The sequence below is a fragment of the Crinia signifera genome, chromosome 4 (genome assembly GCF_055691185.1).
Source record: "Crinia signifera chromosome 4, ASM5569118v1, whole genome shotgun sequence".
In the NCBI taxonomy this organism is placed as follows: domain Eukaryota; kingdom Metazoa; phylum Chordata; class Amphibia; order Anura; family Myobatrachidae; genus Crinia; species Crinia signifera.
In genome coordinates this window covers 185,550,740-185,576,860 of record NC_139220.1, presented here as the reverse complement: position 1 = coordinate 185,576,860, position 26,121 = coordinate 185,550,740, and the positions used below count along the sequence as shown (strand labels likewise).

Below are 26,121 nucleotides of genomic sequence, written 5' to 3'. Positions count from 1 at the left end.
ACCTTCCCAATGTCAACCTAATGCTTGTGTTGCCCTAATGACCCTGTCGACCTAAACCCATGTCAACATTTTTCATGTGTCGACCTCTAGTGAGTTATCCAAAGACCTCCAGTGACTACCCGAGTGAGTTATCCAAAGACCAAGATCATGCTGTGAATTTGCAGGACAAAAATATTTTTGATTAGGAGTATTCATTTTATTACATTGCAGTGCCCAAACCACAATCAACTCTAGATGTAAATTTATCATAAAAGTACAACAAAAATGTACACAAAGCTACCATGCACTATTACCAGGGCCAATTTAACCAATGGCCAGGCCCTTAAGATTTTGGGATCACTACGGCACGTAAATGTTTCACCCTACTGCAGCTGTTGCTATTCACACATCGGGCCTGATTCTGGTTCACTCACAAAAGCAAACTATTTCTTTAATGGACAAAACCATGTACACTGCAGGGGAGGGGGGGGGGGGGGGGCAGATGTAACATGTGCAGAGAGAGTTGGATTTGGGTGGGGTTTGTACTTCAAACTGATATCTATATTGCCTCCTACTTTAATTAAGCATTTATAAGACGGTTCTCATATATTTTAAAACATTTTGAGTATGTTAGCATTTGATTAATGCACAGGTGAATCAATTGAACAATTAGCAGTCTGCTATAAAACTGAGCACTGAGCTCCCATTCAATACTTGCTCTTGATGAAGCCGGACGAATAAGTGCCGGGAAAACGCGTTGAGCCCACCAATCCATCCACTGACACTCCACCTCCAATTGTGTGACCTGTCCACGTCCCACTGATGTGCCTGCAATTTCTGGACTCCATCTTTTGGGATATGCCTTATTCCTAATTGTTCCAGCCACAAGAGGAAACGTCTAAACGGGAACCTTGAGCCCTTGATATCATAGGGTATTTCTGGACTTTCGTGTCACCCCATATCTGGATCAAACAATCACCAGATGGGATCATTTGATGGTAATATAACAAACCATTTGTCAGTCTTATCCAATTTCAATACACACCTTGCCACATTCTATGCAATCAGTGCTCAATATGGCACCAGAACTCTGTATGTTCAGTTTTTAAAGATATATTATTGTGATATTTTGTGTCATTTGTTTCTATGAATTTTTAGTAATTAAAACACTTTATTTATTTTTTGCGAACCATATTGGCTAAATCATTGGAACAGCCTGTGCTGGCATTTATTTCTGTTTGTTTTTCATAGATATTAGGGCCTGACAACACTATGCCAGCAGCAGTTGATAGCGCACCACCACTTCCAATTTTTTTCAAAACATGGGACATGTTGGAATTTGCAAAGATGTAATGCTCGCACTATAATGGTGGCGTTGTCAAATATCACAAATTCCCAGGAGAGTCTAGGAGGGGTAAGCCAGTGGGCGATTACGTCCCTGAATTTCTTAAAGGAGAGTCTCAGCGGTGTGCCTCTTAAGGAAACCAGTGATACAGAGCGTAGCCTGCCTAGGAATGAGTTGGACTTTGTGAGATGCTACTACTGGTACCGCAGCTATTGTTGCTGCGTAAGGCAATACATATACCCAGTAGTCATTAGTTTGTCCTGTTCCACTTGTCCGCATAGTTCTTATGGCCTCAGTAATTTGCTTTGCAACAGGGTAACCGCTGTCATACTTCCTCACAAAGGTCTGTTGGACAGTCAATTGCTTAGCCAAAGTAGTAGAAGTGGTCTTCCTTACTGGTAAGACGGTCAACACAACAACAGCAGCAGCAGAAGGCGTAGCACTCAAGGATCCTCTGGAGGAATCCCGGTTTGGAGAGTAGTCAGTCATGCCAGTAAGATGGACTGCAGGACTACTTCTTATCCAGATCAAGGAGGAAATGGACAATGAGGGAGTTCATGGTGTGGATTGTAGGTGCTTGGATACAACAGGAAAAACTGGACTGCTTACGCTCTTAGCCAAAGTTTCTAAACTTAAAAATGACATGATGAATGCGCTGTAGATGATGTATAAGGGAGGATGTTCCTAGGTGGTTATCATCCTTACCCCAAGTTACGCTTTTACAAAGTCTACATGTGGTGAGACAGTTGTTGTCTGGATTTGGATAGAAATAATTCCAGACCGAAGAGTTGGATATTTTGGTCTTTTGCCCAGGCATGACAATGGGCTTTTTTTTAAATCCCACAGCCAACATCTGTCTCCACAGGTGCCTGATTCCCAAAAAATTACATCAACATCAGAAACCTCATAGTCAACGTCCTTCTCCGCACCAGATACACGAAATAGCCTTCTCATCCTGGTGTACATACTTAATCTCAAATTATTTATTTATAGTTTCTTATATAAATCGCAGCAGATTCCGTTGCACTTTTCAATTGTAGACAGTGATAAAACAAACAGTAACATCAGACAGACTATGAGGAAGGAGGGCCCTGCTGCAAGATTACAATCTATAAGGGCATAGGAGGGAAACACAAGGACAGGCATCAGTAATAGCATAGCAGTCCCACCAAGTTGCCAGTCCTGAAGAAAAGCTATATGATACATTAGTGCCTCAGAGGGTTATGCGTGTGGAACTTAAATATGATAGGCTTGCCTGAAGAGGTGAATTTTTAGGGAATGCTTGAAAGTTTGGAGGCTAGTGGAGAGTCTTATTGTGTGTGGAAGGGAATTCCATAGGATGGGAGCAGCCCAATGAAAGTCCTGTAATAGTGAATGGGAGCTAGTGATCTGTGCATAGCGGAGTGGTTAAGTTGGGAGATATTTTGTGATAAGTAAAGAGATATAAGCTGGTGCAGTATGGTTAATAGTTTTACATGTGAGTCGAATTCTTTTATATTGAATACGGTAAAATATAGACAACCAATGGAGAGACTGGCAGAGTGGATCAGCAGACGATGAGTGGCTTGCTAGGAAGATCAGCCTAGCAGCAGCATTTAGAATGGATTGCAGTGGCGAGAGTTTGTTCTTGGCAAGTAAGGAGACTATTGCAATAATCAATGCAGGATACAATGAGTCATGGATAAGATAAATTGCTCAATGTCAGCAAATGGACTGTCGGTGCTCCTCTCAGCACTAGCAGAGGGCGTGCAAATGGTGGAAGAAGCCTCCTCCTTTTCTTGTACAGTGTTGGGAAGGTTAGACCTAGATATCGCAACCGCGGAGACACTTGGCCTCTACTTAGGGATTTGTGATATCTGTGCTTTAACAGTTTTTTACATTTTCGAAAGGGAGGAGGGTTTCAATCTTCATGAGAAGCTGAACCACCAGATATGAACATAGGCCAAAGCCTTAGCCTTTCCTTACCACTTAGTGTTGAAAATGGCATACGGTATTGCCAATTTTGAGTCTCTTGTTAAAGGAGTTTCCGTTTTCTTTTTTTTAGTAGTGTATAGCCCCGTACACACGGGGGAGATATATCGCCGGTGCTTACTCCCATCGTGGGCAATATGGTCGCTTAGCGACCATATTTCCCGCGATATTACACAAAATCGCCCCCGTGTGTACACAGCTTTAGATTTATTTTTTTCAGGCCCTCTATTACATTGGGCATCAGCCACTAGCAGATGACGTTGATGGACTTATATTGTCAATGTCATGACTAGTGGCAGCAGCTTCAGCACTAGGAAGTGGATACTGAACTTTAAATTGTGTGTTCTCCTCAATTTCTGTATCAACACGCACCACCGCTGCACTTATATGGCAGCACTCCTGGATTTATATACAGCACTCGTAACAGCTCCAGGACAGTGCGCAAGAGCAGCAGCTCATTTCCATCTACAGTAGCTGGACCGTTGCAGGGCTTCATTAACTACTAGCAATATAACATATCTGCAATGGTTATATTTTCCCTTCCTATTCAAGGATTATACTGTATGTATCTGTTCTAAATAAGATACTCATTCCACTCAATTTCATTAAAAAATATAGAATTTTTATTTATAATTAAAATCTGGACCAACGATACCATATTATTCAAATGTAATTAAATGTAATTCTATATCAATGTCCAAAAGAGAGGGAGAAGATTCAATATCCCAAAGATAACAGGACAGTGCGCACATAAACATACACTCTGCCATTGTACAAATGTGCTCTATACATTAAGGAATGGTAGGAAAGCTGTACAGTGAGAATTATAAAGGGTTTATGGACCAGAGAACCGATTGCAAAGCACTTCAATCAAGTAAGTGGATAGAGGACAGTTTATGTGCACGCATAACACTGAATGATTAAGTGTCAAATCAATATAACAATTAATGAAATATTAGATACACAATTTATACAGTATTTAAAGAGGAGACACTTTTTAACTTTGTATATAAAGAAACATGGCAAGCATGAATACTGTATACACACTGTACACATAGATAAGATTATACATATGCACATTAGGTTAAATATACGTAGACTGACATATGGAAATATTGCAACAACATGATTATGGTTCCAGATCATAAATACATCAAAATAAATGATATGTTTCAGATATGAACAGTTTTGGTTAAAGCCCACAAAGATCTGCTGCTTAAATTACAGAAAGAGGGTGCCCATTCAGTAAAACAAATAGCCAAGTATTCATGCCAGTAGCTTGGATAACGCTCGGTGTCTGTAGGTTTAAAACGATCACCTGGAATACCATCAGAACCTTCTAGGCAGTCTAAGCAATTAGCAATGACAAACGCCATATTGGTCCGATTCACAAACAATAGTCACATCCAGGCAACCAGGCCCGCCATCAGGAATTTTGGGGCCCAGGACTCATTTCCAGTGCGGGCCCCGCCCCCCCCCCCTCTTCACTTGACTAACTGTAATCCGGCTCCTGCTCCCCCATCTCCTCTTCCACTGAGCTGCAACCCAGAGGTCTCTGAGCGCAAGCTTCTTCAACTCAGGATGCCTGTGACCAATTAAAATGCAGCACCAGCTGGTGAGCAAATCAGAGCTCACATACCAGCAGCCACTCTGATTGGCTCAGAAGCCGATGCAGCATTTTAATTGCCCGCTGGCATCCTGGGTTGAATATGCCTGCGCTCTAGGACTTGCTTTGTGCAGCGCAGCGGAGGCAGTCGGGGGGGGGGGTTTGCGGTGGGCAAAACGAGCTGCCCGGGCCTGGGACAGCTTTACCCACAGTACCCCCCTATTGGCGGTCCTGCAGGCAACATGGTACTATCCAGTAAGTTACTCGATGCTGCTCGTTATTCTGACCATTTCATTGATGAACAAATATAATTGGTTATTAGAGATGTGCCTGATGCAGAAATACCGCAACTCTTGTGCATACATTTGCATAAAGTAATCCCTATGTATTTTCTCAAATGTACATGTAAATGGATTGAAATGCTGGATTGCCTCCATTAATAATAAATAAAGTAATTTGCAGTCCTTTCAGAAGATAAAAAAAAATGGAATTGGTTATATTTTACGAAGAGACAGTTACTACACACTTCATTTACAAAAGGCGCAAATCATTTTTCTACTCCCATCTAGTGCAATTGTACTGCACAACCGTTGCAGGGTGAAGGACCACAAATGGCCCCGGAGGGTTATAGAGCAATTGTGAGGTGCCAAGGGGTATAACATCAGACTCTGAAGTTGAGTGAAAGGCAACAAAGGTGACTTGGAGCAGATGTTACATTTCACCTGGATTCCAAGGAGTTGTTGTGAGAAAACATCCCAAGGTTACGGCCTTACTGAGAGGTAGCAATATTATTGCAAGCTGTAAATGTCTTGGAAACTTCCATTGGTTATACTCAACACACACTTCAGCAACTGATGAGCTGTATCCCTGAGCCAGTGTTACAATGTCACACCATGGCTTCAGTGTTGTCACAACACAGGATACATTAAGAAAGAAGAAATACAAAAATAATTTCTTGGCACAAGCTGTGAGCTTATATCTAATCCCGATTAAATGCAGCATGCATGTGGTAATGTCACCCCTCAGCTCCCAGGTGGTATTTGTGAGGCAAGGTATAGGTTTCTCAGAGATGTCCTGTAAAGCACAGCAATAGTAGCACGTGGATGATCAGGACATATATAGAAGTAAGCAGAGGGGTCTTGGTACGAGAGCAGAAGAGAAGTCGTAGTAATCTTCGCAGCGATGAACCTCGGGCCTGTAAACAAACATAGCCAGGGCAATAAGTATGGTACAGTTATATTGGCCAATGGCAGAGTTTAAAGCGAGAAATAAAACAACTGGTACTTGTTACCTAGAACGGCGCCGACGATTTTGATCCTAGGCATCGCAAGGAAAAAAAAAATCGCGTCGGTCGCATCGCATGCGATTTTTTTGGCCGCATGCGATGCGACCAACGCGATTTTCTTTCCTTGCGATGCCTAAAAAAATCGCATGCGATGCGACCGACGCGATTACCGCGATTTTACATAGGGAACAATGTAAAATGGCCCAATTGACCCGATTTCACATAGGGAACAATGTTAAATGGCCCACAGACCCCAAATAGCCACCCTGAAGTGTGAAATGGCCCCCCCAATTGTTAACGCCACCCCACGATCAACGTCAACCCGAAGCGTGGTGAGCGGCGGCGGTACGCGTCCTCCAACCTTTTCATACCCCCACTATCCACGTCGGCGTGGAGTTGAGAATAGAAAGTGTGGCGAGCCCGAAGCATGGCGAGCGCCACGGATACCTTCACAGGTATACGTGTCCCCTCGTGGGCTTCACAGGTATCCGCGTCCGCTCGCCACGCTTCGGGCTCGCCACACTTTCTATTCTCAACTCCACGCCGACGTGGATAGTGGGGGTATGAAAAGGTCAGAGGACGCGTACCGCCGCCGCTCACCACGCTTCGGGTTGACGTTGATCGTGGGGTGGCGTTAACAATTGGGGGGGCCATTTCACACTTCAGGGTGGCTATTTGGGGTCTGTGGGTCATTTAACATTGTTCCCTATGTAAAATCGGGTCAATTGGGCCATTTAACATTGTTCCCTATGTAAATCGCGGTAATTGCGTCGGTCGCATCGCATGCGTTTTTTTGGCCGCATGCGATGCGACGCGACCGACGCGATTTACCTTTTACCATTCATTTCTATGTGAAATCGCGGGCATCGCATCGGTCGCATCGCATGCCATTATAATGGCATGCGATGTACATGCGATGCCCGCGATGGGCGTCGTTCTAGGTAACAAGTACCAAACAACTTTGCAGAATAAAAAGTAAGCAGTAGACTGAGTTGGGTAATATCAGGGGGGATGCTAACAAATTAAAAAGTAATCCAATATAGGCAGGGTCAGATTTAGGGATCAGGCCATCCCTAGGCACAAATATTAACCCCCCCCCCCCCCCCACTGAGTCCGTGTGGGCAGGGGCACCTTATGCAGTGGCAGAGCAGCTCTCAGCTGCGGAAATTGTCTCCCTGCTTGCCTGCCACAGTAGGAGTGCAGGGTTGGAGAGAGCAGCCGCCACTGCCCAGCCCGCACTCATCTGCTGCAGCCTGACCCGGCGAGCAAAGCCCGGGATTACCAGGCTACACACAGCCCGCTCTCCCCGCCTATATTCAGGGCCGGAGAAATCCGGCCCTGAATACAAGATGGCAATATTATATTAAACTTTGCATTTTGTCATGGATTAAGTCTCTGCTGCTCCTCATTGGCTACATGCTTCATCGGCTGTGACATCTCTGCTTCCAGCTTTAGACGTTAGATACCTCAAGCACAGACACAGGGCGATATAATATTAGCCCTGATAAAAAATGTTTCCGATGTTTTACCAAATGTTTTTCTCACATGTCCCAATGAGGCCAACAGTGATGATGATGATTTGAAACTTTGGGGCAGATGTATTAAGCTTTAACAAGAGATAAATGCAAGGGTGATAAGGAGAGATAAATGTCCAGCCAATCAGCTCCTTACTGACTTTTTTCAAACACAGCCTGTAACATGGCAGTTATTGGCTGGATGATTGGCTGGATGTTTATCTCTCCTTATCACCCTTGCATTTATCTCTTGTTAAAGCTTAAAGGCCCCCATACACTATCTGATTTCGGCACTTTAGGTCGATAACCGGGTGAAAATCGTCCCAAAATCGCAGGTGTGTGATATCTGATCCAATCCACGGTCCCGTGCGCATCAGACCAGATCAGGAGGTCGGACGGTTAGCACATAAGATCACGTCCGACCTCCCTGTATGCATATGCCTGCCCACCTGACAGGCATATGCTCTCAGCCAATCAGAGAACGGCCAGTCATTTGACAGGTATTTTAAAAATCTAATACCCGCCACTGCACTGTCCGGGACAGCACTGTGCTGATCACACCGCCCGGCCAGGTCAGCACTCACCGGTGCCGCCAGCTAAGCGCTCAGGGACCCACTGCCCTCCATACTGCTCCCCCTGATGAGGATCACCGCCGGCCCCCTGCCCCTCACTGCCCGCCCCTTGCTCCCCCTGATGAGGATCACGGCCGGCCCCCTGCCCCTCACTGCCCGCCCCTTGCTCCCCCTGATGAGGATCACCGCCCGCCCCCCCCCCCCGACATGTGATAAATCGCAAGCGATTTATCACATGTAAAATTTGGCTCATCAATTGCCAAATTGTATGTGAGCCTCCCAGGGAGCTGCCGGGCAGCTCACAGGAGAATTGGGTCCGACTTGTCCTAAGGACAAGTCGGCCTAATGTATGGGGGCCTTAATACATCTGCCCCTTTATTAGCTAAACCAAGTGATGAACAGACAGAAAATACAATCGGTTTCCTAAAACTGTGCAATAAAAAAAAATCATAGTTATTGGAAGTAGGTAAATATAAAGTTAGAAGTGGAAACAAATTTGGATCATTCATTAGTTTAGAAAAAAAGGAGAATAAAGAGTACAATGGTAGACAGGTACAGATAATGATTCTATTATTCACCTTAGGGCTTGCAGTGTCATGTGGTTCCATTAGTAATGACAGCTCATGTGGCACAACAGGGTCTTGAGATGCCGACCAATCATGTGATGTCACCCTAAATACAAAATAACAATGTAAAAGTTATTTATTAACAGTTTCTTATATAGCGCACACATATATTACGCATCGCTTTACAGAAAGAATAGTTGAACATTCACATCAGTCCCTGCCCCAGTGGAGCTTACAATCTATATTCCCTACCACATATATACACACACACAGACATTCTAGGGTTAATTTGTTGGGAGCCAATTAGGATGATCACAGGGGAAAGGGGAGGGGGAAGAATTCTTTTGCACAGGTCGGTACTCACTGTACCCAGGAATGGCCCCAAAATTTTTATTATGGTGTATTTATACGTAATTATAGTGCTGGGGGTGCTGCCAAAGACAATGATATAGTACAGCAAATGATATTGTACAAGAGACAATCCTTTCTCTTTCCAGTTCTTTGTTGGGAGCCAATTAGCCTACCAGTATATTTTTAGATTGCAGAGGAAACCCACACAAGCACGGGGAGAATATACAAACTCTGCATAGTTAGAGCCATGGTGGAAAATCAAACCCATTACCTCAGTGCTGTGAGGCAGTAATGCTAATCATTACACCATCCGTACTGCCCATAATGACCTGTGTGTCAGAACACTGTACTATGCCTCACATATGCGGCTGTTGACAATCACTAGTCTATTGCTTTTCAATTTGTGTATTGTTGAAAACTAAAGGTGCATTGAAAATTGTAAAACCATCTTTATGTGCTTTTGTAAAAATAATAATATTGAAGCAGTGGCTTGATCATTAAGCATTTGTTGGAGCTCATTTCACCATCTAATATTTAATTTTAATATACATATTTTCTCCTGTCATAGGCTTTTCAGATGTATGAACTATAAAGGACTAGTTAGACACTTTTCAGATAATTCTTTCTAGATAAAATATTGCTTAGTTCTATACTTGTTCGACCTTTACGGTCTCTCATTTGCCTGTTTTCCCCTTTAGTGTTCCCTCTAAATTTTTTCCAAGCATTGAGCTGGAATTCCAGGATACACAATTACAAGTAATAGGATTATAGGATACTATAAATATTGCCGTTATCAATGCTTTTACGATTATTTCCGTCTTTCTGTATGATTTCCTGCTTTTTCAATGCATTTACCATGATTTGCTGGCTTTTTCATTGCAATTACGATGATTTCTAGTCTTTTTTTAATACATTTTACATAGTTTTCAATAGGTTTACTATATTTCTGGCTTTTAACCTTCCCCAGCACACCCAATCACCGTGGGAATCCCACAGCACATAGATTACATTCATGTTTATATGTGCTAAGTGGTGCCCTCCCCCTACACTACATGGGTGGTGCTGCTGCTTGATACTATACATTAAAGAAATAAAAATATAATCTATAATATCTTTATAATCATTCAACCTGTTGCAAATTCCAGTACGCTTATGCTGTGCAAAATGGATTGAACAATCTTCTTGACAAAGTGCACTGAAGTCTTCCTTCAGTATGATTATTTTAAGTAACTGCTTATAAAATTACTGCATATATTTGCAGCATGGACAGTACAATGTTTTTCCAACAAAAATGGTGTTATACAGTAATTATGAGTGGCGAAAGTGCAGCCCAAAATATATACTCCCAAAAATTCACTTTAGAATTTTGCACCTTTGAAGTGTTCTCCCTCAATTTACATTCTTCTCAGTACAATGTTTTTCGCTTGCATTGAGGTTTCAATCTCTTCCCTTCTCCTGGGGTCTCAATCACATTCTTAATGATTTTGTACTGTACCTCTTCAGGTTTTCCTCCATTTCCTGGATCCTGTAATCTGCTTTCTGGCGTTCCTCCCTCAGCTGTTGCTCTAGAACTGCCCTCACTTGTTCTTGCTCTGTATTCTGTTGCTTTAACTCCAGATATCTATGGTTAAAACAGCAAAACAGATTAAAAAAGATAAACATTCTAATTACAGAGTATAAATCACTGTTAATTCTATTGTTCCTCAATATTTTTTATCTTTATGTATATGATACAAAAAGGCATATGCAGCATTAAAATATTAAGCATCAGTACATAGGATAACTATTAACATAATTCTAGAACTGAAGAAAGGGTTGCGTTGCGAGGAATGAGGAAAGGTAGGGTAGAGCAAATCGCTATGGCTAATAAAAGCAAGTAGTAGTAAGGAGCTGGAGGTAAACTAACACTCAATGAAACTGTACCTGACATATGGGCATACAGTCAGCAAGTTGCTAGTGGGAAACAAACTATGTATCTAGACAATTAAGGGCCTTGGGGGGGGGGGGGGGGGGGTACATTATGAAAGGCATGTTTGCAAGTACTTTTGTATAAAACAGTGACATATTTCATGCTTAGTTATAGCAATGCTGTTTATTTGTGTATATGTTTTATATAGAAACATGGAATTAGTCGGCAGATCAGAACCACATCACCCCCTCTATAGTCTGCCCATGTACACGCACAATTACACTCTAGGGTTGATTTTTGTTAGGAGCCATTTAATCATTCAATATATTTTGTGAGGAAACCAGAGAACATGGCGTAAACCCACGCAAGCACAGGGAGAGTACACAAACTGCGCACAGTTCGGGCCATGGTGGGAATCAAACCCATGACCTCAGTACTGCGAGCCAGTAATGTGAACCATTAAACCATCCGCACTACCCAGTTCTGGATTGCCCTCCCTGATTGGCCAAATAGCCCCTCTTGGTTTGTCCTGCCAAAGAAAAACCCACCACTGAAGAGGTTAATATTAAATATTTTTTTTAATTAGGGATTTGAGATGTCCTGCTCAGATTCACACGTATTTAAACCATTTGCTGGAATATCTTGGAGGTACTCGAAAACCCTGTGGTGCTCCTGGCCACCTGGAAAAACAAGTTGCATTGTGCTGCCCATTTACCAAGTGAAAGTGGGCGGTCTGGGTGATAGATGACACAATTGCGGCATAGTGCCCCTGGACCCCCTTTGACAATGCTGGTAATAGCAGCTTTTGCAGTGAAGGGGCAGCAACTGCATCGTCACACCCACTGGCCTGCCCTCTTTCCCACATATTCTCCATTTAGCCAACCAGGCAGCCATGAAGTTGGCACAAATGATTTAAACTGTAGGTTAAGGTGCCCATACACTAGTAAGATTTATCTTCAGATCTGGCTGGTTGGAACAAAAACATGGTTATGGATGAGAGACAGTTTCAGTTTTCCAGCATTTCCAAGCAAATGGTCAACTGTCATTCGCTCTCATCCATAACCATGTTTTTGCTCCAACCAGCCAGATCTAAAGATAAATATGCGTGTGTATGGCCAGTTGTGAATCCATGTGACTAGAGAGGCAGAATGACGGAGTGACAGGGGAGTATGCGTAGGCATAGTACTATTAGCAGCACACTCATGTGCACCTGTACAGTATATCTTTTGATAGAGGCCAGGTGGAAAAACAACGCTTAATTCTGTCGTCCAATGTTAGGGGTTTGCGCATGAGTTTCATGCTTGACAGGGTGTTTTCTCTATGATTGGAGGGGAGGGAGGTGTACCTCTGCGAATGCAGGCCTGTCAATGGTTGCTTGGGGTGAGCGGCTGACGCTACATGACATCAACCCCCATCCTGAATTCGTCGGAAAGTGTACGCTACAAAGTCAGGATAACATTTCTAAACGAACAGTGAAAAATCATTCGATGTTGAGTGACCATTGAATGATTTGTCTCCCGTTCGGCCGCATGCGAGTGGATGTGCATGCGAACGCAGCCGCTCGAATTCTAGTGAGCAGATTCGGCCAACAGAGAGGGGAGGGTGGGCATATGGCGGGGTGCCGTCTCGGTATCGGCTCGCTAGGCTGCGTATATTCATTCCCAAAGTCCAGGAACACACTCCTGACGTATTATTGGATATATCTCTAGATGTGTAGAGTTCTGCATGAGGGTGAAAATATGCTAACCAACTCTAATAGCCCCAAAACACCAAAGGTCTACATTATAGCCAAACCATGGCTGCACAGATGTGGAGTTTGTATGTTCTCTCTGTTAGAATGGGGGGTTTTCTTGGTGCTGCAGGTTCTCCCAAATATCTAAAAGCAAACTGGTAGGTTATATGGCTTCTGTCAATAACTAACCTTAGTTTATACATGTTTATGTGGGAGATTGCAGAGTATTGATTCTAGGGACTAGTGTAAATGGCTACATATTTTCTGAATAGTGCTCTACAATATAAATAAAACAAACACCTATAGTGTTTAGAGCTACATTCAGATCTATCTATACACAAATGCATTGGTCAGATGGAAAGAACTGCTGCATGTAGCAGATTGGGGCTAGTGGAAGGAACTTTAGGGAAATATTTTCATATGTGACAATGCAGCAGCTTTAGAAAAGCATTTATACTACACACACACACACACGTCAGCTGATGCAAAGAAGGTTAAGGGCAGTATCCAATTAGCGAATGGACTCGCTGGTGGCTATGCTATTAGCCCTGATAGCCGGCACTTATCGGTGATTATGCTTTGTGTGCCTTGGGATGTTTTTCTCCCCCCCCCCCCCCCCCCCCCCAAAAAAAAAAACCCGAAACAAAACAGGCTTTAATTGGATATTCCAATAATGACCATCGGTGAAAAATTAGCCTGTTTTTTTGTTTTTTTTTCTCAGGAGGAAAATTATTGTGGCCACTGGAATGTATCCATAAGTAGTGGATATCGTTTTTTTAGCATTGATCATTTTATAAATAGCCCACCTTTGTTCCAGTTCCATCAGTTGTTGATCTGCCTTTGTTTGGGGCTCTTTCTTCTCCTGTGGTGCTCCAGGTGCTGTATCAATTGGTAATGTCTCCTAAAGAACGGTTAACAAAGCAATGTTTAATGGTATCACATTTATTTTCTAGTGGAATATAGCACAGATCACATTACAGCCATGAGTCATAATAAAAATAATTATACTCGATTTATAAGTGTACAGCGACCCTTATAATAACAGATCCATCTAATAAGACTGTACGTGTGGCTTTATTTAATTGAATGGTGAGTAGTAGGGAGTTTCTCTTGTAAGCTGGTATTAGTAACTGTGTGCGTAGAGCAAAAGTACACAACTGATCTATTAAATAGTGCCCAGGCAGCTCCCATTAGGGAATACAAATCTTTGCCAACAGTAAAACCCACCCCATACACTACTGCAAGGTATCGCATGCAAAACCCCACCAACTGCGATACACCGTATTTGTCCCTTTTGCATATGATGTATCATATGCAATGCCATTGACTGCCATAGATGCTGACAAATCCTTGTGGCAGCCATCAGATTGGATCTGGAGGTAAAACACATATGAAGGGCCATTTCATATACGTTTATGGGCACCTCAAGACATTTCCCTGCTCCCAAACAGCTTATTTTTCCCTCTCATTCCAACTGCATTATAGTGATTCCATGGCAGACTGGATTGCTGCTGTAACGTTGTGGCCTTTCTTACCAAATTCTTTTGTTGCATTTCTTGTAGTTGTTGTTCAAAAGAGGAACAGCGGCTGATGGCATCTCTGAGGTTCTGATTGCTGCCACGCAGCTGCACAGACAGAGCATTTTTCTCCTCAAATATCTGAGAGAGCTGCAGAGATAAATTGGGAACTAATGAAATATAATAGTGGATATATAAATATTAAATGTCACACAGTATAAACTCGTTATCAAAATATCACAGCCTTTCATACAACTTACAGCAAACTTATTACCTTTGTTGGCCTTTCTTTATAAATGTACACAGAGAGCAAATCTTTCTTAAAAACATTACTATACCCTCAATCTCCACAATGGTTTACTACTATAAATTATTGCCCAACTTAACTATAAGGGCCATAATTACATAAAATACTGTACTATGTATGCATCAAAACCATGGAATGGGCATTCTTATATCTCATCTGGGAAAAGCCACAAGTAAATGCACTTAGAAATACACAGGAATGTCACTGCTGACCTTGGCATTGAGCTGCTGGATCCGAAGTTCTTTATGGTGCACTTGTGTAAGAGTATCACGGAGCTGAGTATTTAGGTTCTGCACTTCCGCCTGGGAGCTCTGCAACTCTTCCAATATACTGCTGGAACCATCATTGGAGAGCTGAAAGAGAACGTGTGCTCAACTGCTGTGATCTGCTCAACGTGCTATAGATCTACACAAACTATTCCATAGCATGGGGGACTAAAACATTAGTCTGGAATTAAACTCAAACAGACATTCATAAACATTATCCCCACTACTGCCAGGGAGAGACAGTTATATTATTATTTATACATGCAGGAACCGAACCCAAGGAATAAGGGCATGGTAACCATCAGCGAATGCACTGAGCCAAGACAGCCACTGAGGCAGGTAATGATCACCTACAGTGATATAGTTATGCTCAGTGAATTTAATTGGCTGTTGACATTCCAGACGCTGAAGCAGCATTCGTGAAAGCAAATATTTTAATTATGTTGATGTTCATAGTGAAGATCCAAGGGAATTTATAAAGCAACCTGCAGCCCAAGTCTGCCTTCCATGTGGAAGGCAGACGGAAAATTGCACGGCCTTTACGGTATGTTTATATTGCTAGTTACTGTGCATGATCTGTATTCAACAATCCTCTAGCCCAGCACTCATCTGTAAACTATATTATCAGTGTGTCTCTGCCACCACACCTGTATACTGCATTTAACATAAAGTAGTTCTTGCACCATATTACTATACTATATTGTACAGTATCAGACACCTCACTCATGTGTAATGGTGAAAAGCGACATCTGGTGGACAAACATAAGCATTACACTCGCTGGCAACTCCATATGCCGCACTAAACCACAATGGGACACGTTGCAGAAAATTATGCTACCCTGTGACCAGGCACAATGCACCAAGTGTATCAGCCTATGCACCATAGGGAGGATAAGTACTATATCTAAACACATGGGATCATTTTAATGCTCCACTATTTGTGAATAAAATACCTCCAGTGATATACGGATATGAGAATCAGCCAGAATATGATACAATTAAGCTGGGTGCACACTAAACGACATGCAAATAATACAAGCGATACAAACGATGCAGTATATCTCACAATTACCCTTGAACTCCCTAAAACTCCTGGACAAACTACTATATATTGTGTGTACTCACTGTGCAATCATCCAAAACATGTCATGGGGTCGTTTTTAAGAAAGCACATATGACTGTATGGTCCACAATAGGAGAGCAGCTATAAACCAAGTATCCCAGTAGAAGACAGAGACTGGTGTAGGGAAAAGCAAACAAAACTAAAAAGGTGGAGGGCAAAGGAGTATAGTGACAATACAGGTGTCTTCTAGTGATCATTGTATATCACCATATTGTCCACAACATCTGCAAGTACTGTAGGGATCACATGAGATGCAACAGTCAATGATGCAGATGTACTAAGCCTTAAGCCTTTCAGAGGCCTGTAACATGAAAGTGAGGAGCTGATTGGCTGGTACCTCATCTCTATCCACTGTATTGCTCTCCATGGCTTAATACATCGCCTCACCTATCTCTTTAAAATATTGTTTCTCAAGGAATACACAGAAAGGCTACAAGGGGTTACATATAATCTGGAATAATTGCAAATGTAAACTCTACAGAGCAATGGCTTAGCAGCACAGTTATTGGAGGACTGCCACACCAAGGTTTGTGTGTGTGCACACCTTAGTTGGGGCTGGGTAGTACAGGGTGGGGCTTATAGGGGAGGTTTGTTTTGGTTGTTTGAGGGGGAGGTTTATTTTGACTTATACTAATGTTGGACAGAATAACTTAGCTACTATAGTTATTATTGGCATATTACTTTATACTGCAAACCACGTCATTTTAAGCGTAAACATTTCTTTGTTTTCTCTGTGATGCTCTCACAAACCTTACCCGAGTAGGCGCCCTCGGATATCTACATATCCTGTATTACTCTAAAGAAATGCGATTGTATAGCACATTCTGCTTCAATTCTCCCCTTATAATCGTCACCACACTGTATATGCCTAACTTTGTGATTTTGTCTGTTATACTTACCACCTATGCTATATATGTGTGTGTGTGTGTGTGTGTGTGTGTGTGTGTGTGTGTGTGTGTGTGTGTGTGTGTGGGGGGGGGGGGGGGTTGTTTGTTATGTAAAAATTTATAAAAATTATTGAATAAAAAAAAAAGTGTGTGTGTGTGTGTGTGTGTGTGTGTGTGTGTGTGTGTGTGTGTGTGTGTGTGTGTGTGTGTGTGTGTGTGTGTGTGTGTGTGTGTGTGTGTGTGTGTGTGTGTGTGTGCGACCTGCACCAGAGACAAATGATGATGAGTGCTGGGGACTAGGTGGTCCTGTGGCTGTTTGGGGATGGAAATGGATGTGAACTGATCTGAAACACAGTAAGAAACAACAAGAGGGGAACCAAATACTCAATAAAAAAATATAAATAAAAAAAAGGAGAGGAAGGTAACACCAATGTCCGCAACTCCCTGTGTCTGATGTGACTTGTAATACTCACCCTGCAATGAAAAGGGGTTAAACTAGTTGTAGAAGGAGATTTTTTCCTAAAGATTCCTGCTTGTTTGTCCCCATATGGCTGATGGATATGTAATATTAAGTTTAAAAACAAAAGGGCACAGTCTATAAAAGGAAGAGCTGCATGACACCTCATCGGATTTCCGATCAGTGTGTAATAGAATATACAAGGTAATACACAATTTTTTATAAACAAATTTAAAAACCATGACGTTGTGACTGCTAGTTACTGTACCTTATCGCTTTGGTATGAGTTCTGCAAAGTTCTTTCCACTTCCCTGCGTGGAACCTTAAAGTTGTCCTGCAGGCTGCCCATGCTTGTGGACACATTTTGAAGCTCTTGCTGTGACACTTGAAGATCAGAGGCCTTTCTGTTTATTTCCTCTTCCTGCGATTGTAAACTCAAAGTAAGCTCTTTTACTCGCATTTCTATCTTGTGCTGCTGTTCCCTGCTCTCTGACAGCATGACTTTGAGGCTATCCCTTTCTGTCCGTAATGTACTAAGCTCCACATTCAGGGCAGACACTTCCTTGAGCTGCTCCTGTAATCTTTGAATTTCTTCCTGAGCCAAGTCATGACTGTCCTGCAAAGATCTCATGGACCCTCCAAAGGCCTGAAGCTGGGCTTTCAGAGTGGAGTTCTCTTCTCCTGCATTTAGCAGTCGCTGCTCTGCTTCCATTAGGTCCCTTGCAAGCTCTGCTACCCTTTCTTCAGCTGTCTCAGCCTCATTGCGTAATATCCCAGTATCATGCTGTATGCTCCTCATCTTCTTGTTCATTTCATCTTCTGCACTCTGCACTTGCTGTTTGGCCTCTACTTGAATTCGGGAGGTTTCTTCTTTAACTTGTGTCAATTCCTTTTGTATCTGTGAAAGCTCATCTTTCAGCATTTGCATTGCTTGTTCCTCCTGTCCAAGCCGGTGCGCTTGAGCCTCATTCTCAGTTTGTAGTTGAGATACACAGAGCTTCAGGCTGTCAACCTCCACCTGCAGTCCCTCTCTTGCTTTCTTGGTTTCCTCTAGCTCCTGCTGCAGGATCTCTCTTTGACCTTTCTCATGATTTAGCAGCTGCTCTTGGTTAATTTGCTCTTGGCTTAACCTTTCAATCTCCTGTATCTTTTCTCCCAGGAGCTGTTTCAGTTGTGAGTCTTTCAATGAGATGAGCTCTTTCAAGTCCTCCCGGTATCGAGTCAACTGAGCATTCAATTTAGCATTCTGTGCATTTAAGTCATCAGTGCGGCTATGAAGGAATCTCAACTCCTCACGTAATTTGTTGCTCTCCAATGCTGCCTCCTGTATTAACCCATCCTTAGCAAGAATTGCATCAAGATGTCGCTGCTCCAGCTGTTGGTAGTCACTCAACACACATTCTCTCTCTTCCTGCAGGGAGCACATGGATTTTGTGAAGGCATCTAGCTGAGCTTTGCTTTTATCAGCCTCTTCCTTGGTGGCTTTGAACATAGTTTTTAATTTGTCCATCTTCTCTTGCAGCGTTCTTCTTTCCTGCTCAGCCTCTTCAAGTCTCTCTTTTAGTGCCTTGAACTCAACAGCATGTAGATCATGCAGTTGCCCAACTGCTGTACTCACAGCTTCATCACGAGCACTTAGTAACTGCACCACATCTTGCTCTTTCTGCTCCAACTCTAAGTGCAGCTGGTCTACAAGAGTTTTGGAAGCCTGCAAGTCACTTTGGATCTGCTCATTAAGCAATTTCCATTCTTGGACCTCCGCCTCTAATCTTTTTATGGCTGCCAGCATATTCTCCCTTTCAGATTTGAACTCATTCAGTTCTTTCTTTGAAGCTTCAAGAAGGTCAAGCCTATAATTTGCTTCCTCACTGCGCAGTTTCAGCTCCTCCTGGGAGGCACTATGCATATTCTGCTCTTTCTCCAGACAGGATGAAAGTATAGCTTTCTCTTCCAATAGGGAATCTCGCACTTTAACAAGAACCTCCATCTCACTCTTCCCTGTTGCAATCAGTTCCTTATTCTCTGATTGAAGTCTGGTAATAAAAAAGGACGTTATTAGAATCAAATGACCAGAAGACGGAGAAGTTTATGTTTTTTTTTTTGTTTAAATTCTGCCCCTGAATACGTAGTCTCCCGTATCATTTGGATTTCGGCAAATGTAACAAAAGGTTACAGAATGTCAGCTACAAGGGAACATTTGCAGGGCTCAAAGGTAGAATGGTACAGGGAGAGGCTGCAACAACATGGATAAGGAGGGGAGATGCACACTTAAAAAGAGGTCCAGAAGCTAACAATGTAAACAAATTAAATTAAATAGATCTTTAGCCTATTAAAAAGGTATGTTAAAAACCATTCTGTGGACTCAAACACTTACATGACCTATGACTGGATGGTTTAATGCAAAATTTCTATATAGATTACACTTTGTTTTCATGTTTTAAATGCAACTTTTGAAAGCCTGACTATAACCCTCTTATGTAAATAAATGGTATCTACAAATTTATCGTTGAAGGGAGGAGCCCAAAATGTATATGAATACTTTTCTTGCCAATAGTTACTATTGCCATTAGTATTGGAAACTTTGTTTACATGTACAGTATCACTGTAAGAGGGAAGCAATATATATTATACAACATCTATACATATTGTTGGATTGTGTGTATTTGGCATGCTTACCTGGTTACTTCAATTTTTAATTCTTCAATTTGCGATGTGATGTTCAGCATCTCATTTTTAAGGTTCATGCATTCTTTTTCCTTATCACCGATCTCAACGTCCTTTTTCTGCATAGTGTCAGATAATTTCTCGCTCCACTTTTTGGACTCTTCAATAACACGGTCTCTGTCATTTTGTAGAGAGCACATGCTACGAGTGAAGGCTGCCAACTTAGCTATATTCTGATTTAAGTTTCCCTGTAGATCCTTCAGTTCCTGGTTCTTTTCATCCAAAGAGCTCTGCAAGTTGGCAATAGTTCCCTCAAGTTTTTCTTTTTCTCCTTGAAGCAAAAGTATCTTCTCCTGGAAATTCTCCATTTGCTTCAGATGTTTGTCACTCTCCTGCTCAAGTCTCTTTTCCATATCCTCATCTTTCTTTTTCAACATTAATGTTGCATTGTCAGTTACTGCACGCATTTCATCCTTCAGTTTTTTGTTTTCAGCCAAGACTCTTGCAGCCTCACTCTGCGTGTCATCAAGCAGCACACGAAGGGATGCTAGATCAGCCTGTGCTTTCTCTGTATTTGCCATGGCTTTAGCTACCCTATCATTAGAGGCCACTTTTTCTTTCTCACACTCATTGTTCACAAATTCTAGGGCTTTAATAGCTCTTTCCAACCCACTAATAGTCTCTTGGTACTGGATACAATCTTTCTGTAGATGTCGGACCTCTTGCTGCTTCTCTTTGAGTAACTCTTGAAGCTCCTTAGATTGGGTTTTCCTACCCTTTTCACCCTGATGCACAGATTTCAACTTCTCCAGGTATTCTTTCTGTACTTCTGAAAGTACTTCCGCTTTTTGCCTTTCAAGCTGCCGCCTTTCCTCCTCCAAGTGGAGATGAACGAGTTCTAGCTCTTGCTGCAAACTGTCATTTTTTATCTGCAAGTCAATGGCATCTTGCTGGAAGTTCCCAATGCTTCCATTAAGCTCTGCCATCTGATTCATCAACCGCTCTTCCAGTTCATCCTTCTCCAGCTCAAGCTCTAGTTTTAGTCGGTTTTCTTTTGCCAGGTCTTTTACAACTACTTGGTATTTTGTTTCCAAATCTGCAATTTCTTTCTCCATTTTCTGAACCTCAACTTGAGTACTTGCCAGTTGAGTCTCCAACCTTAGTTTATCCTCCTTAAAAGCACAGATTTCTTCATTCATACTTTCAATTTCATGTTCTTTTATCTTTGTACTTTTTTCTAGTTTTAGGATACATTCTTCAAGCTGTGCAATTTTTTCTTGTTTTTCTGTCTGCTGTTTTCCTTCATTCTCTGGGACAAGCTGTAGAGCAGTCTGACTTTCGCTATTTAGCTCTTCATTTTCTTTGGGTGGTGGACAATCTACCTCAACAGCTTCATGTTTTCCGATCACTTCCTTTTGGACTTCTGATCTATGCTCTTCCTGGATCTTCTGCAGATCCAACTCAGCATTTTTTAATTGGAGCTTTAACATTTTAATTTCTTGAGCTAGATCATTTTTTTCAGACTTGACTACTTCTAGCTGCAATAAGAGATTATTATTTTCTGAGTGGACCTTCTCTGACTCCTCTTTCAGCGGGACACTTTCTACCTGAGCTGAACCATACATTTGTTCCTTGTTTGTTTGCTGCAATTCTCCCCGTAATCTGTCATTTTCTTCTTCCAACTCAAGTATCTTTTGCTGCTTTGATTTAGCGAACTTCCTCATCTTTTCCTTCATACCTTCATTCTCTTGTTCTGCCTCTTCCAGCTGCTTCTCCACCTCTTTCTTTTCAGCTTCCGCACTTTTCATCAAACTAAAGATATCTTGTTTCTCCTTTCTCACCGTTTCTACAGCACGCTTCATCCTATCTGTTTCATTGCTCACATTCTCATAGGACTGCAGTAGTGTCTCATACTCTTTCTGCAAGTCAGACAGTTTTTCCTTCCACTCCGATGTCTGTGAGTTTTGTGATATTCCCAAATATTCCAACTCTTTCCTTAATTCCTCTTTTTCTTGTGTGATACCCGCCAAAGCTAGTTTCAAACTTTCACATGAAGCTTCCAAATTCTGGTTTTCCAATAAGCATTTGTCAACTTCCATAATTAACTTGTCACGTTCTTCTTTATGGGTAGATAATGAGTTTACTAAGGTGTCTCTTTCAGTACTCAGTTGGGTTATTGAACCCTCTGCTATTTGAAGTCTGTGTGACAATTCCTCCTTCTGATTCTTCAGATAATCCAACTGACTTTTCAATGCCTTACTTTCCTTTAGTGCTTCTTTTCGGGAGATCAGTGCAGCTTGAAGCTTTCTCTGAAGTAACTGCTTGCCTTGTGATTCTTCTACATCTTGATCATGCTTCTGCTGTACTTCAAGAACTTGTACTTCAAGCTTTCTATGTTGTTCCTCGTATTCTTTAGCTTGATACTCTAGCTGAGTTTTCAGAGACAAGATTACTTCCTCTTTTTCTACCAATAATCTATTAACATTCTGGAGAGCTACATTTTGCTCTTCCAAATGCTGCTGAAGATGTCCAACCTCCTCAGTCTTACTAGATAACTCATCTTTTATATTTCCTTTTGTAACGTCTTGTAGAGAAGTAATTTCTGCTTTGCTCCCTTCCAGCTCTATTTTCAGAGTACAAGCTTGTGCTTCTAAATCCTGACATTTTTCTCTCTCATGATTTAATTGTCCAGTCAGATCATCCACTGTATCTTGTAGGTGCGAAACCTCTTTCAAACATTCATTAAGTTTCTCTTCTAGCTGCAAGGCTGTTAACTCCAGTTCATTTCTCTGGATTTGAAAAAGCTCTAACTGCGTCTGGTAGCTTTTCAAGGTCATATCTGAAGGCGACTTGTCAACAATAGAGTCTTCCACATCTGCAGGCGAAAACTCTACCCAGTCCTTTCCCCAATGTGATTCTTCCATGTTATCACCATTTAGTCCTTCTGATATTTTAGGCATAGCATCTTCTGGCTTTCCTGATTGATGGTGTTGCTCAGTCTGTATCCCTCTCTCTTCAAGAAGTCTCATGTGATCGTGAGGTGACATTTGCTTTTTCTCTAATGTGTTGTACCTTTCTTGCAAGATATTAAATTCTTCTTTCTGCTGTTTAAGCTGCTCACGATGATGACGATCTTTCTCTTGAGCTTTTTTAATAGTGTCCCTGCGAGAGTTCACTGCCTCTTGAATTTTCTTCTGTAGGTTTTCTTTGTCATGCTCAAGGTCAGTTATTCTGTTCTCAAGTTGAAGTTTTGTATCAACTTGATCCTTATCATTCATGCCCATAGGATCTGACTTTTCAGATTCTGCTGCCAAATTTTGTATATGCTCTTTGTTTAATGACTCAATCTGTTTTGACTTGTCACTTAGCTCTACTGTTAATTCTTCAATCAAAGTTTGAAGCTGCTCTTTAACTGCAGTTTTTTCAGCTAGTTCACTAAGGATATTTTCCAATGCAGATTCCTTTTCAGCCAGTTGGCTTTTCAGTACCTCTTCTTGAATGTTTTGCTCAAATACCTCTTGGCCAATGGATTTATCTTCATCAGCACTTCCAACCAAGCACTCGTTTTCAAGTTCAGCTGTATTTGTTACCATGCCTTGCTCCAGTATGGATACTTTCTTTGTCAGTTCCTTTCTGCTGACTAGTGCTGCCTGTAATTTTCTCTTCAGCTGCTCAATCTCTTTCCTGTAAGACTCTAGCTCTTTCTCATTTAAACCAGAGTCAATGTCAATTTGTTGTGGTCCATTTTTGAAGGATTGCAGCTGATGCTCTAATGCACTCTTCTCTCCCTGCAAACAATCAACGGCTTCCAAGCTACTCTGATGTTTCTCTGCCAAAAGTTGTAACTGCTGAATAAAGTCATGGCTCTGGGATTCTAGCTGGGTCTGAAGCTCCTGGTGTTCCTTCTGTTTCTGCAGGATTTCAAGTTTTTGATCTTGTAGTTGGATTTGCAACATTTCTTGCTCTTCCTGAACAGATTTAACAATTTCTTGGCTTTGCACATAATTGGAAGTTACAATTTGTAACTGACTATTCAGCTCACTAAGCTCTCTTTGAACAGACTCCAACATTTCTTGAAGTTGAGATTTCTCTTTACTTATATTTTCTAATTGTAGACGAATTTCTACATTTTCACTATTTAATTTCTCGAGTGATTCTTCCAACGTTCCACTTTGATTTTGGATGGCTGAACTCAACTGTTCTTTTAGAGCCTTGATCTCTTTCCCCATGGAATGTTTTTCTTCATTTAGTAGAACCACCTTATCAGATAGGCTGTGGCTAATCTCTGCGACCTGATGATCCTTTTCGGCTAGACTTTGCTGTAGGCTTACCACCTCTGTCGTTTTCTGAGAAAGTAGCTCTTGAAGCGAGACCGTTTGAAGCTCATTATTAGCAAGTGCCTCCGATAGCCTCTCCTCTTTGCTTTGACTTACGTCAAGCATTTCCTTTAGGCTTTTGATGTGTCTTTCCTGATCTTCCAACTGGGTATCCTGTAGTTTTGAAACCGCATTTTGCTCAGATAGTACCAAATTCAGATTATCCAAATCTTTTTGCAGAGCACCAATTTTTGAGTCTTTACACTTTGACTCATTCTCCAAACTATTTACTTGTTCTAAAAGTATATTCTGACTTTCATAGTTGGTAAACTGTTGCTTTTCTATCTCTGCTAAATCACTTCTGTTCGGAGGCACCTCATCCACAGGAGCCTGGTCTTTTTCCAGAGTCTGAAGCTTTAGGGCTATCGCCTCTTTCTCAGAGGTTACAGCCTCTAGTTGATTTTGAAGAACGGTAACCAATTCTTTCATAGATAGGACTTCAGACTCTCCATGTATCTCAACATTGTCCTTGTTCAATGTCATTAAAGTAGCATTCATTTTGATATCAGAAGTGTCATGATCCTGGATTGTGTGAACAGGCTCTTCTAGTGTTTTCTCAAAGGGTGTATATTGGTTTGGAGCACCTTCCACAGAAAGTTGTCCTTTTAGCTTGTTAACTTCTTCTTGTGTATCAATTAAATCCATCATGAGGAAAGACAGTTGTTTTTCCTTTACTTCTTCCACAGCAAAATCAAGAACAATTTCCTGAGACAGCGTATGTGTTTGCTCTTCAAGTAGCGTGGACTGCAGTGTCTAAAAGAGAACAAGTTTGCAATCATTGGGATGAAAAAAAAATATTTTGTAATAATGCAGAAAATCAAAAACCATCTACAAAAAGCAGAAAAGCAGTGACTTATATAAATAAAATAAATCACTGTGTGCTCTTCTCATTTGTCATCGTGACCAAAAATATTTACTACCGTGTAGCTATCTTTAGGTATTCAGTACATGCCTTTATGCATGAGGCCAACAAGCACTGAAAATGTAGCATGAAAGGGAAATAAATAGACTAAATAATTATTCACAAATCAGCTATTTAAGCTATCACACTGTATGCAGTGGTTTCAACAAGTGCTTAAAATGCTTAAGGCAGCAATGCCTCAAAGGATATATAGCAAATTACGCTACAATTCGCGAATTTAAACACTATTCTTTTTTTAAAATCAGTATTACCTAAGCAGAAAGAAAAATACTGCAGTTGCATTTAGAGTGCTAGAGCAGCACCTGCTGGCCATTAGATGGGTTAAACTTTTACACAGCCAGTGTTTTGGGACACAATTATAGTCACGGTGATACAGTATAGAAAAACAGAAGCTAAATAAACAGTATGCATATAATATGTGAAAAATATTTGATGCTGCACTTACATTTTCAGATTTTTATGATATTTTTCACAATCATTTAAACAAGTGTGCCAAGCAAAGGTGTAACTACCATAGGTGCAATGTGTGCAGCTGCTATGGGGACCATCTTTACTGTCTAAGTAATATGTTTTACATACATTCAATACCATCAGTCACTAAATAAGGGGCCCTTACAAACTTTTGCTATAGGGCCTACAAATATCTAGTTACGCTCCTGGTGCCATGCAAAAATAATAGGCATATTACACAATGGAACCATATTAAAATGGTAGGTAGCAGCGGAAGTATAGACAAGACACGGTCTTGTTTTTTACTCAAGTGAACGACATT

The 26,121-nt window shown here is 41.5% G+C and overlaps 1 protein-coding gene across 1 annotated transcript in view; it reads right to left on the bottom strand.

Annotated features, from left to right (window-relative positions):
- Positions 1-5,062: 5,062 nt before the first annotated feature.
- Positions 5,063-26,121, bottom strand: part of GOLGB1 (golgin B1) — a 38,536-nt gene continuing 17,477 nt past the window's right edge. The window contains exons 9-16 of the mRNA XM_083183183.1: positions 20,064-25,180; positions 17,656-19,420; positions 14,867-15,007; positions 14,366-14,497; positions 13,637-13,731; positions 10,685-10,810; positions 8,851-8,944; positions 5,063-6,096 (exon numbers count right to left, since the gene is read on the bottom strand). Coding sequence (XP_083039309.1) covers positions 5,965-6,096; positions 8,851-8,944; positions 10,685-10,810; positions 13,637-13,731; positions 14,366-14,497; positions 14,867-15,007; positions 17,656-19,420; positions 20,064-25,180 — 7,602 coding nt within the window. The 3' untranslated portion in view covers positions 5,063-5,964. The remainder of the gene's footprint in view (positions 6,097-8,850; positions 8,945-10,684; positions 10,811-13,636; positions 13,732-14,365; positions 14,498-14,866; positions 15,008-17,655; positions 19,421-20,063; positions 25,181-26,121) is intronic.